This window comes from Drosophila mojavensis, unplaced genomic scaffold, assembly GCF_018153725.1.
Source record: "Drosophila mojavensis isolate 15081-1352.22 unplaced genomic scaffold, ASM1815372v1 contig_36, whole genome shotgun sequence".
Lineage (NCBI taxonomy): Eukaryota > Metazoa > Arthropoda > Insecta > Diptera > Drosophilidae > Drosophila > Drosophila mojavensis.
Window position 1 is genome coordinate 1,640,045 of NW_025318858.1, and position 12,569 is coordinate 1,652,613.

The following is a 12,569-nucleotide window of genomic DNA, read 5'->3' on the forward strand; positions in this document are numbered from 1 at the left end:
ATTAAGCTAAATAATATTGTGATTATTGTATAATAAATGTGTAAACAAGAGAATATGCTATATTATCGATATATCGCTTTGATATGTATACGATATTAATAGATGGCGATAGTTGATACTTAACTAACAATAATCATTGTTATTTATTGACTGTTTAAATATAATTATAATTATAAACAGTTTTTATTGTATATAAATAGTTATTTCAGTGCGTAGAGCATGCGATATATTGCTTACATTATCGATAAGCTACAGTAAGGCAGTGTGTACACACTGTTCGATACAAAGACAGGGACAGCTGATTTCGTTTGGCATGCAATTCGACGTCCGTGCTGAGATTTAAAATTATTTTTAGTTTATAATAAAGACACCTGCGTAACAGTAGCAACAGCTGAACATTCAAAACAATTTAGTAGCTCTAGTAGCCTGCGTGTGTCTAGACAAAAAGCATAAGCGTGTGTATTGCGCAAAAATGTTAGAAGCTGTCATTGCGAAATTCTCAGCAGCAGCGGCAGCAGCAGACACAACAGCAGCAGCAGCAACAACAACAGCAGCAGCTACAAAAGCAACAACAACGGCGGCCGTTAAAAGACAGTAAAATATAAAAATCACATAAGTGTGCAGCAAATTGCATAGCCATCAATTGAGATTGTTACAAATAGCAAACATTTTGTGCATGGAGCAACAGCAGCTGCGAATCGCAAACGAATTTAACTGTTGAAATAGGAACAAACAGAAAGGTGTGCGAACAGCTGCGTTTTTTGGGAGACTGGCGTAGGCGTTGACGTTGGCGTTGGCGCTGGCGTAGGCAGCGGGCTAAAACAGCGTGCGCACTTACACACACACACAAAGCGCGTATATCAAAAGCATAACAAACGTATCAGAAGAAGACTATGGAAATGCGAGAGGTTTTAAGTCGTGAGGGACGCGAGGCGAAGAATTTGCTTGTCTACCAGTTTTGCGATGAGACAACCGCAAGCGGCGTCGGCGTCGGCGCTGGCAGAGATGGCGCTGTAGTCAATGGAGACTGTAAGTTGGAGTTTTGTTATTATCATATATATATTTATGAATACCCTTTGTGTGAAGGGTATAGATAATGGCGTCTGCCTTTATATGATTCACATAAATCTCTGATATGCTTGGAATGCAGAGCGAGGGAGTAAGAGCTAGCCTATCTATTATTACTCCTATTTATAGGATATATGAATGTCATATCGTTCATTTTATTTAGTTAACACAGAGCGAGGCTTGTCTGCCTTTTCTGTCTCTTGTTTATTTAAATTATTTTTTATTAAAAATAAGCTTGCGTATATTCAGGGTAACTTATAGTATATCATTGGCTAACCTGGCGATTTTGCAACTAAAATCTTATTTGTTTTAGGTTATCCGACGCCCACAAGCCGCAAGCCGCCAATGGCGCCGCCGAAATCGCCAAATGGCATGCAAACGCCCAAACACTGCCAATCGCCGACGACGACGGGGGCGGCAACACGATCGAAGCCGGGCAGCGCCGGTCTGGCCGGCTCCAGTGGACCGCGTGTGCGCAGCGCCTCGACCGGACGGGACAAGAAGTCGGAGCTGCAGGCGCGCTACTGGGCGTTGCTCTTCGGGAATCTGCAGCGCGCGGTGAACGAGATCTATCAGACTGTTGAGTGCTACGAGAACATATCCAGCTGCCAGGAGGCGATCCTTGTGCTGGAGAACTATGTGCGCGACTTCAAGGCGCTCAGCGAGTGGTTCAAGGTCAGCTGGGACTACGAGTCGCGCCCGGTGCAGCAGCGCCCCCACAGCCTCGCCTGGGAGGTGCGCAAGAGCAATCCCACGCCGCGCGTGCGCACCAAGAGCCTCTGCAGTCCCACAACCTCGGGCAAGTCCAGTCCGGCGCTCTTCCCCTGCAACTCGGGCAAGACGTCGCCCTGCTGCGATGGTCACGTGACGCCGAAGAAGCTGCTGCGCGCCTGCGACCCGTTGCCGCGCGGCGCAATGCGTGTGAATGTCCGCGAATTGTTCTCCTCCAATAAGCCACGCAATGCACGCGGCTCACCCAACTCGGATGTGCAGGAGGTGCAAGAGATGCAAGAGGTGCAAGAGGTGCATGAGCTGCAGACTCCGCAGTTGGAGCTGCAGACTCCGCAATTGGAGCTGCAGACTCCGCACTTGGAGCTGCAGACCCCGCAGTTGGAGCTGCAGACTCCGCAATTGGATCTGTCTGACGACAAGTCGTATGTGGAGTTGAATACACAATATTCCCAGACGGATCTGGAAGATCCGCACTTGACGCTCGCCGATGTGCGCGAGAAGATGGCCAGGGAGAAGGAGGAGCGGGAGGCTGCGGAAAGGGAGAAGGCGGAACGGGAGCTGGCTGAAAGAGAGGCAGTTGCCAAGGAAAAGGCTGAGCAGGAGGCGGCTGAGCAGGAGGCGGCTGAGCAGGAGGCGGCTGAGCAGGAGGCGGCTGAGCAGGAGGCGGCTGAGCAGGAGCGAAAAGTGACTGAAGCGGAAGCCGCTGTGAAGCAGCTGGCGGGTAAGTTATAAGTGCTCATAAAAGACTACAGTTTGTATTTCTTTCACCTATTTCGAAAGATAAATATCTAATACGTTTGTTTTTTAGGTTTGCCAGCAGCTCAGCCAGCAATTCAGTCAGCAATTCAGCCAGCAATTCAGCCTGCAGCTTATGCAGAATCTCAGCAGCCAGCCGTAAACGTTCCCTTACCCGAGCACGTCCCACAGCCGCCACTAGCGCCTGCCGCAACACCCTTGGCTGTCGTCGAGCCCACGGCAGTGCAGTTGACTGTCTGCCGCTTGGATGCCATGGAGAATGTGTTGCTGCATGCGCAGGCCAACAAGCAGCCCACGCCGCCCAACACATTGCTCAAGCCCGTGGCTGCCCTGCCCGAGAGGAGGCAGCCGGAGAAGCTGCAGCAGCTGAGCAATGCGCCAGCCATGCAGAATAGTCCCTTGAAATACTCGAGTGTGCTGAATCGTCCAGCTGCCATGCGTGGCAGCAATCCCAAGGCAAATGTGCCGCCCATGTCAGCAGCTGCCGCAAATAGTAAATTGGTTAACAGCAAGCCGGGCGCTAAGGCAGCGGCGCCGCTCAACGGGCTGCGTCGCAGCGGCAACAACAACGCCAACAACAACAATGCGAAGCCGTTTGTGACGCGCAGCGCTCGCCTGGCTGCTGCTCAGCCACCGCCGCGTCCTGCCAGCAAAGCGGAGTGCTATGGACCGCCCAACAATGTGGCCACTCGACTCTCGGCTCGTTCGCGCACGATGCTGGACATGAATGGGAATGCAGTTGGCGCGGCTGCAGCTGCAGCTGTGATGCCCCGGCCAAGTCTGTCCAGGCGCGTGGGCTCACAGCTGAACGTGACTGGTGCGAGTGGTGCATCGAATCCTAATCTGGGCAAGCGTGCGAGTGCGCCCACCGTGCGTCTGAGCTCGCGCGAGGACATAGCCAGCTCCACGTCGACGCTGAAGGCCAGCAACGAACAGCTGAGCAGCTCGAGGAGCACACTGAAGCTGGAGGAGCGACACTCGGAGCCCAAGCAGCTGATGGATGCCAACGATGGCTGGCACACGGTCAAGAATCGCCGACGCACGAGCATGCACTGGTCGAATCGCTTCAATCAGCCCACGGGCTATGCCAGTCTGCCCACCCTGGCGCTGCTGAACGAGCAGAAGGAGGAGAAGGACAAGCAGCAGCGAGAGAAAGCCGCAGCAGCAGCAGCAGCTGCAGCTGCCAGTAAAGCTGGCCAAGCCAGCGGCAAGCCAAAGGCAACAGCAGCTGAGACCAAAGCAAAGGCCGGCCAGAAGGCGGCCAAGGTGATGGCGCCACCGGCGTCCAGGCCAGAGATCAAGAATGCCAAAGCCAAGGTTAACTCTTTCCCGGCACAGCGAGCAGGAGCCCAAATAAAAAAGCAGGACAATCAGCAGGAGAAGCACAAGGACAAGGAGCTAGAAAAGAGCAAAGAAAACGACAAGGACAAAGAGAAGGAGAAGGGCAAGGACAAGGAAAATGAGAAAGACAAAGAGAAGGAGAAGGAGAAGGAGAAATCGAAGCCAGCAACTGCCTTGACTCGCAGCAGCAGCAATTTCACTCAGAATAATACAGCATCTGCAGCAAATGCTCGCGCCACCATTATCAAGCGACAGAAATCAGATCTCACTGGACTTAAGATGACCTCGCTGCACAAGGAATACATGCGCAGCGAGAAGAACGCGCTGCGCAAACAGCAGAAGGAGCAGCAGGAGCAGAGCAAAGGAAACAATGCCCAAGCCACTGATAATGAGAGTAAGTGGGCAGAAATAGGGAGAAGTAGAGAGAGGGAGGTTAATGAGAGAGATGCAGTGAGAGAGTGAGAGAGAGAGAGGGATGATAATGAGAGTAAGTAGGGAGAGATGGTGACAGAGGGAGATACAGAGATAGCTGAGGGAGAGGAAGCGAGTGAGAGAGGGCGACAGAGAGAGGGAGACTGAAATAGAAGAGAGACAGATACCATTGAGTCTGAGGCATTCAATCAGTCAATCATTGCCTGAATCTATAAGTGAATCTCTGAATTAGTCTTTTGATCAATCAATCCTATATCATATATCAGTCAAATAATTCTCACATTCCCTTCCCCTTTTTGCAGGTAATAACGATGATCACAACAAGATCGACATCAAAATCCAGACGAACTGTGAGTTCTCCAAGACCATTGGCGAGCTATACGAGAGCATCGCTCGCTGCAAGCTGCCAAATGGCTGTGTGAAGCCCAATGCCAGCCTGCTGGCGGCCTGCGATGAGATCGAGGAGCAAACGGCCGAGGATGTGGAGGAGGAGCGCAACGAGCGCATCCTCGTGGAGGTGCAGGAGTCGCTGGAGCGTCAAATACGCGAGCTGGAGAGCACTGAGATCGATGTGGACACCGAAACGGATGAAACGGATGGGGAGGTACAGCTGGAGGAGCAGGACGACAGTACGGATCAGGCGCTCGACGATGCCGTCGTCTTTGTCACAATGAGCGACGACGAGAATGCGAGCTTGGAGCTGCGCTATCAGGCCCTGCTCTCGGATATGTCCTGGAACGAGCGGGCCGAGGCGCTGGCCACTCTTCAGGCCTATGTGGCTCGCCATCCCGGTCGTGCGCAGGAGCTGCATCAGAAACTGTCGTCGCCATCGCGTCGTCGCTCGCTGCAGGAGACGCTGAAGAAGTATCAGGCCAAGCAGGCCAGGGCACAGCAGAAGCGGGCGCTGCTGCAGCAGGAGAAGGCAGCGAAGCTGCAACAGCTCTTCGTGCGTGTGGAGGATGTGAAGGCGGCCAAGAAGCAGCTGATCGAGGATAAGCGACTGAAGATGGAGGGACGACTGCAGCGGGCTGCCGAGAATCGGGAGCTCTACCTACGCCAGATCATCGAGAAGGCGCACGACGAGGACAAAAAGCTGAAGGAGATTAACTTCATCAAGAATATCGAAGCGCAGAATAAGCGCCTGGACCTGCTCGAGGCCTTCAAGGAGACCGAAGGTCGGCTGCAGGATCTGGAGCAGGAGCGCCAGAAGCGTGTCGAGGAGAAGGCCGCCAAGGAGGCTGCGGTGGAGCGACGTCGCCAGGCATTGGAAAAGGAGCGACTGCTCAAGCTGGAGAAGATGAACGAGACGCGGCTGGAGAAGGAGCAGCGCATTGGCAAAATGCAGGAGCAGAAGGAGCGCCAACGCCAAGCGCTGGCACGCGAGAAGGCGCGCGACCGCGAGGAGCGCCTGCTCGCCCTCCAGGTGCAGCAGCAACAGACCACCGAGGAGCTGCAGCGCAAGATCCAGCAGAAGCAGCTGGAGTCGGCGCGCCGGCACGAGGAGAACATCGAACACATTCGCCAGCGGGCACTGGAGCTGACCCTGCCCAGCACACGGCAGCAGGACGAGGCGCGTGGCGACGAGGAGCCGGAGCTGCTCAACGGCAACACCACCAGCACCACCAACGAGGACTGCGATATGTCCTCCACCCTGTCTGATATTGGCGGCGTCGCCGGCAGTCGGGAGCATTCGCGCAGCTACAAGAAGAAGATGAAGAAGCTCAAGCAGCGCATGAATCAATGGTGAGTTGGTCAAGTATATGATCTAGTCTAATATACCTCATATACCCTGTAGAGAGCTATACTGTTGTTTAGCTAGTTGTTAACTATCAAAAAATTATTTAAATCAAATAGATCACAGTTTATTCACTAAATTGTCAGCAATCGGTAACTATCGATATCGATAACTTTGCCAATGTAATATATCCCATATATCCTCTATATAGTCATAGTGTAGCCTAGTCTACTGTGAACTATCAACATCTTATATAGTTAATATAGATCAATTTTTGTTCAAATAGTGCTGATACTCTCTTTAGACAGTCGATAACTATCGATAGGCCTATTTTCAGTATATTATGGAAGTATATATGTGGATAGCTATAGTGCAAAGCTACTATGTATCTATATTATCTACGTCTATTATGCTTTTTGCACCATATTGGTTAATCGATAAATATCGATCATCTTATTTATACTTTGTGAAGCTAATAAACCAAGTTAGTATGCCACTAGTTAAGACCAGTTGATATTTGTGTAGGCATTTATCCCACATATCTCAAAATAATCGCTTTTCTCTCTCTCTTCTCCTTCCCCGCTCAGTGCTGCCGACTATCTCGCCACTTTGGAGCCTCTGCCCGCCCATGTGAAGCGGGACAGCAGCGTGCCCAAGCTCTTGAATCTGGTGATGAAGGGCGGCGGTAATCAGGGTCTAGATCGCACGCTGGGCAATCTGTTGCGTGTGATTCCGAAGGCGCAGACCTATGACTTCCAGGCGTTCCTCAACATGGACGGTCTGGGCGTGCTGACCAACTATGTGATTAGCAAGGGCCTGGAGGAAAATTCCGAGATCTCCAAGAAGTAAGTAGAGTTGGAGCTTCAGAGAGAATCGAATACATTCATTCCTTGATCCTTGACAGATCCGTCACACTTGCCGTCCAGCTTTATCGGAATGCGTGCTCCGTTTGTCCACAGATAGCGCGTCATGCGCTGTTGGGCAACTCCATTGCGACGCTCTTCGATGCCATCAGCAAAAGTTTCCAGGTGAGTAAAAGGCAGCCGAAGAAGAAGAAGAAGAGAAATTGTTGCTATAAAAGTGTCGCCAAACTGTCGCCATCAAATTGCATCTAGAATCGTAATTCCCTCAACTGCGTCGTATGCTTTAAACTTGGCTCGCGTTCTCTCTTCCCCCTCCATCTCTCTCTCTCACATATTCACATTCTCTCCGTCTCTGATCCCGACTCCTGCTGCTTGCCTCCTTGTCGGCTCTGGTCCCTGACTTGGCCACTTAACACTTGGCTGCGCTGATTTGTTTTTTCTCCATACGCCAGAGCCATAAAATATATTTCGATTGCAGGGCATTTCAGTTTCTAGATGAGCTTGGTAACAATATAAGGCAAAATATTATTTTATTTAATAATCCTCAAAGTAAATAAAGTAGCTTTTATTTAGTGAAATTTACAGATATAGAATTTTGAAAAAAATAAGAAAAAGTAATAAGAATATATATATACATATGTGTACATATATATGATTATAATTATAAATAACAGTAATAATTATTTTTTCGTTTCTTTAATGTGACTATAACATTTATTGAAAAGGCTTTCATGCAAAAGAGGACTTTAATATACTAAATTGGTATTTCAAAATATTTTTTTTTTATATATTTTTTTTTCCGCTTTCCCTCAAAAGGCAGCCCAATAAATATATTAAATTTGTATATAAAAATATTAATTTAATTATTGTAGAAAATGTTTCGATTCAAAGGAGAATTTTATAATTTCTTATAGTCCATTTTTTGTATAAATAATTAATTTTAATTTTTATTAATTTCATTATTTTAAAGGTAGCGCATTCACAAGACGACTTGACCGATAGCGCTTACAAATCTCACGAACTTTGCCAAGTTTACAGTTTATTGTTTTCTTATTTTGTGCGCTTGTTTATTTGCCATTTCTTTTGACGCTTTTATTTGGCGCTGGCTGCCTCTGCCGCTGCCGCCGCCTTTGCGCCTTTGTCTTTGTTTTTGTTTTTATTTTGTGTGGCATTTTTATTTGAATTTTATTTACTGGCCGCGGCGACGCATTGTTGTTGTTGTTGTTGTTGTTGTTGTTGTTGCTGTTGTTATTGTTGTGGCCTATAAATTCGTAACGCACTAGCCGCAAATGTCAAACTCCTCCAGCCACACTCCCCTCTCTCTCTCCATCTCGCCCTCTCTCTCTCTCTCTCTCTTCTGCCTTTCACACAATTTGTCAGCATTTGACTGTCAAGTTTCGCGTGCGTCTCTTTTGTTATTGTTTTATTTTTTATGTATATGCATAAATGTTTACATGTATGTATGTATACATACATGTATGTGTGTGTGTATAATTTGCGGCCTGCTGTTAAATCAATCGTTAAAGCGCGTAAAAAGCCACTTTTATTTATCCATTGTTATTGTTGTTGTTGCTTTCCATAAAAAATATATATGGATATTCCTTTACTGCTCTGTCGTTGTCGTTGTTGTTGTTGTTTTGGCTCGTGTTTATTGTTGTGCTTTGTCACCTAGTTGCTCACTCCACTTCACTTCGCTCTCCTGCTCTGCACTCCTCGCTCCGCGCTTCCTGCTGCCTTGGCTGATGGATCAGCGCGCACGCCGCTTGTCATGTAATGAAGAAGAAGCAGCCGCAGCAGAGTGTGAGAGGGAGAGGGAGAGAGAGGAGAAAGAGATAAAGCGCGTCGCGTTAAAAAACATCAATTAACATTTTGATTGATGCGAGTGTTCGCTGTTGCCGCCGCCGCCGCCGCCACTGTTGTTGTTGTTGCAGTTGTTGTTATTGTTGTAGCTGATAACTTTTATAATTAATTTGAACACACACGAAATATGTCGCTTAACGCCGCAAAGCATGCAACAATTGTGCACCAACAACAACAACACGACAGCAACAACAGCCGCAACGGTACATTGACACTTCTTGACTTTGTTGTTGTATTTTGTATTTCATTTTTTGTCATTTCTTATTTGTATTTCATATTTTCTATTCTCGTTTCGTTCACTCGCCATTTGCAGTTACCCGAAGAAAAATCACCACAACATCCGGTCGAGTTATCCACGGAGCTAATGCTGGCATGCACCGAGGCGCTATCATCGAGCTATGTGAAGAAAAACACCCACCCTAAAGTACCGGAACGCCTACCGGATATGATAAAGTGAGTACAAAAGCAAAATCAAAACCAAAACCAAAAAAAAAGTAGAAGCAAAAACAAAGAAAATAAAAGAAATGCACAAAGTGAACACACACAGACGCGCGCAAGTAGGGGAAATGGCGCAAGTTCGAAAAATTGTGACGTTCGAAAACTGCGTGTGCGTGTGTGTGCGAGCAGCGACTCGCGTATATCTGTGTGTGTGTGTGTGTGTTCAGGGGCGTGTCTATGCTGTGTGCGAGCGTGACAACTAGTGTGCGGCGGCTGTTGCTGTTACATCTGTTTGTGTGTATGTGCGCTGCATGGGCAGTGACTGTCAAACTGTGCTGGCTGTGTTTACAATTGGGCAGTGCATGCACAACTGCAGTTTATGAGCAAGTGCAGCCATTGTTATGGTTCCTGTTCCCGTTGTTGATGTTGTTGTTGTTGCTGTTGTTGTTGTTGTTATCGCTGCTATTGCGGGCGCTTTCAACACTCGCCGCTAACTTTTTGCCTGCACGTTTTTATGACTGCTTCGCTTTTACAGTTGCTGCTTAAAGTTTGATTTTGTTTTTATTTTTGGGCAAAACTTTAATGCTGCCCGCGCGCAGTCGGCGACGCTGCTTGTTTTTCTTTAATTTGCGCTTATTTCTGTGTGCGTGCGTGCATGATTTTGTATGTGTTTGTGTGTGTGTATTTATTTTGGGCAGTGCAAAAGTTTTAATCGAATTTCTGCTGTTGTTCCCCACATACACACACACACAAACGCACACTAACACAGACGCCATTTTGTTTATTTTCGCACAAATTGAATTTCATATACATTTGCTTATTGTGCTTTTGTTGTGCGAAAAAACCTTTGTTATGCACTTTTTTGCTGTTGTTGTTGTTGTTGTGACTTTTGTTGTTTTTGCTTTAGACAGTTTTTCGTTTTGGCTTTTGTTTTGCTAGCAAAAACATTTGGTTTATCCTTTGTGTGCTGCGTCCTTTTACTCTAGTTCTTTTTTTTTTTTTTTTTGCTGTTTCGCTCTCTTTCTCTTTCTTGTTTTTTGTGTTGATCAATTTTCGTTTGTTTATGTTTTCAATTTGCTTACAAAAGCTTTTCGTTTATTTTATTAGCAGCCGCCGCCATTGTTCGCCCCTCTCGCTCGCTCTCTGGCGCGCTTTTCTTTTGTGGTTGTATTTGCCTTTCTTTTTATTTGCTTCAAATTTTATTTCGTGCTTTTTTTTTTTTTTTTTTGTTCGTGCTTTTCGGCGCTCAATTCAATTACAAAGCGTTGCCGTCTTGTTTTCTATAGCTGCGCGTCCACCATTTGCTGCAAAATCACATTTTCTTTTGACTATAATTTGTCTCCCTCTTCCTTGTCCCTCCCTCCCTCTCGCACCCACACACACCCATTGCCCTGCTACACAATGCGCTGCGCCATTTTGCCAAAAACTTGAATAAAATGGCAAAAGCGAAGAGTGGGAGGAAAAAAAATGAAACAAGAGTGTTCTAGTGGGGAGTGTACGACTAGTAGATACTCTGTCGAGTGAGGAAGGGAGGGGGAAGTGGGGGGGCGAACAGTTAGGTATGGTTATATTTATTAAGTTCTTCATTATAATCAATCAGATATATTTAAAGGTTTCACCACACCGCCTCCTTCAATATACCCCAAATTTACACTCGACTAGGGTATACAAATATACAAAACTAAGCAAGAGAAATTCAATTCGCCGCACTTGAATGGGATGCCACCTTCGCTTGTAGCAGAGGCAAACATTTTGCTGCTGCCGCTGCTGTTGCTCTTCCTCTTCATTTCTTCTTCATTTACTTCTTCTGCTTTCTAATTCAATTGTAGCTTTTGGGCGACCAACTGCTGTAGCCAATCTTCTTTTTTTTATTTTTTAGCCGGCGCTCTTCGTGCAGCTGTTTTCTAACTGCATAATTTAATTTTTGTCTACTTTTAATTGGTCCAGCAATGGGGATTGAGAGAGAGGGAGAGAGGCAAAGAGAGAGAGAGAGCGAGATGGCGCAATACTTTTTCATGTCGAATTGTAACACAAATATGATTTTAATTAAGAAACTTTTGAGTTATTTTTTGATTGCTTTGAGTTTCGACATTTTGACTGAATTATGCTGTAAATAAATTTCTGTTAAATTCAGCTTCTAATTTGTGCCCTTTAAAATGCAGCACATAATATGTATGTATGTGTATGAATGTGTTTATGTATGTATATAAGTGTGGTTACATTAAGCGCACATTCACTGACCCAATCCTCTTGCGTTGGTTAGCTAAGTCATCATCATCTTCATCCACATCATCATTATCATCTATAAGCCGCATAGAACTCTTTCGGGGTTAACAAAGTTTGTGTTTGCATAAAGTTTTTATTATTTATTTTTGCTCGAATTTTGAAGATTTTTTTTCTTTCTTGGCTTTTGATTATTAAATTTCTGGTAATATATGAAATTACTAAATTCAATTTAGTTACATTTATTTCTAATGAGTTTATATAGAAAAAAATATTTAAGCATAAAAAACTATAAATATTGAAGTGCACAAATATATAAATGAGCCAAAGGAAATTATATTTAATTTGCTTTGTGTTATGTATCTTATACAACTAAAGTATATTTATGTAAATAATCATCAGAATAGTGCAATCCGTTAATTTTGAATATACTCTAGAGTCATAAACCATTTTGTATTCTTATAATTATTATTATTATTATTTTTCTATACTTTTTATGCGACTTAAATTTCATGTAAACAGTTCTTTCTGTTAAGCCTTAAGCTCGATGCTGAAATCAGTTGAACTCAGCACTTAAACCAAATAAATTCAAAGCTCAAACACCTTCCCATGTGACCCCGCTCTATACCTCCTCCATAAATTCCATATGCCTAACCGTAGCAAATGAAATTTCATTCTCCATTCAAATTCTATTCCGAAAACCAACGTAAATTCGCTTTCGTTTTTTACAATGTAATTGATTCATAATTAATCAACGCAATCATTAGGCAGCTTCAGCAGGACACTCGCCTCCTCCCACCCCCTGCCCGGGCTCATCCAGTTAATAAAAAAGCCTGCATGAATACATTTTAATCATCATTTGATCATCAATTTCAAGGCGTTGTCTGGCTAAACAAATGATAAAAAAAAAAAACACGATGTATTAGATAGCTGTAGAGAGGGGGGAAGGTGTAGAGCAGGAGGTGGTGGGGTGAGGGGTTGGCAGGTAACATTGCAATCATAACGATGATTTGACACGCGATAGGAAGCATCCTTTATGAGCATCCTTACCGGCAGCCTCCGCCTCTCGCTTAGCAACCCTCATTCAGCTTGCCCCTGCCACAGCGCGCCTCCTGCTGTCA

At 45.9% G+C, this 12,569-nt stretch overlaps 1 protein-coding gene across 3 annotated transcripts in view; it reads left to right on the forward strand.

Moving 5' to 3' along the window:
• Positions 1 to 279: 279 nt before the first annotated feature.
• The window catches only part of LOC6575740 (S phase cyclin A-associated protein in the endoplasmic reticulum), a 39,784-nt gene continuing 27,494 nt past the window's right edge, over positions 280 to 12,569 (forward strand). The window contains exons 1-8 of one of the 3 annotated variants that reach the window (XM_044008559.1): positions 280 to 1,029; positions 1,382 to 2,403; positions 2,434 to 2,521; positions 2,609 to 4,291; positions 4,632 to 6,072; positions 6,652 to 6,909; positions 6,969 to 7,092; positions 9,101 to 9,240. In XM_044008559.1, coding sequence (XP_043864494.1) covers positions 894 to 1,029; positions 1,382 to 2,403; positions 2,434 to 2,521; positions 2,609 to 4,291; positions 4,632 to 6,072; positions 6,652 to 6,909; positions 6,969 to 7,092; positions 9,101 to 9,240 — 4,892 coding nt within the window. In that variant the 5' untranslated portion in view covers positions 280 to 893. Of the gene's footprint in view, positions 1,030 to 1,381; positions 2,522 to 2,608; positions 4,292 to 4,631; positions 6,073 to 6,651; positions 6,910 to 6,968; positions 7,093 to 9,100; positions 9,241 to 12,569 lie in introns of all 3 variants that reach the window. The other 2 variants (XM_044008560.1, XM_032728590.2) reach the window with 2 other exon arrangements.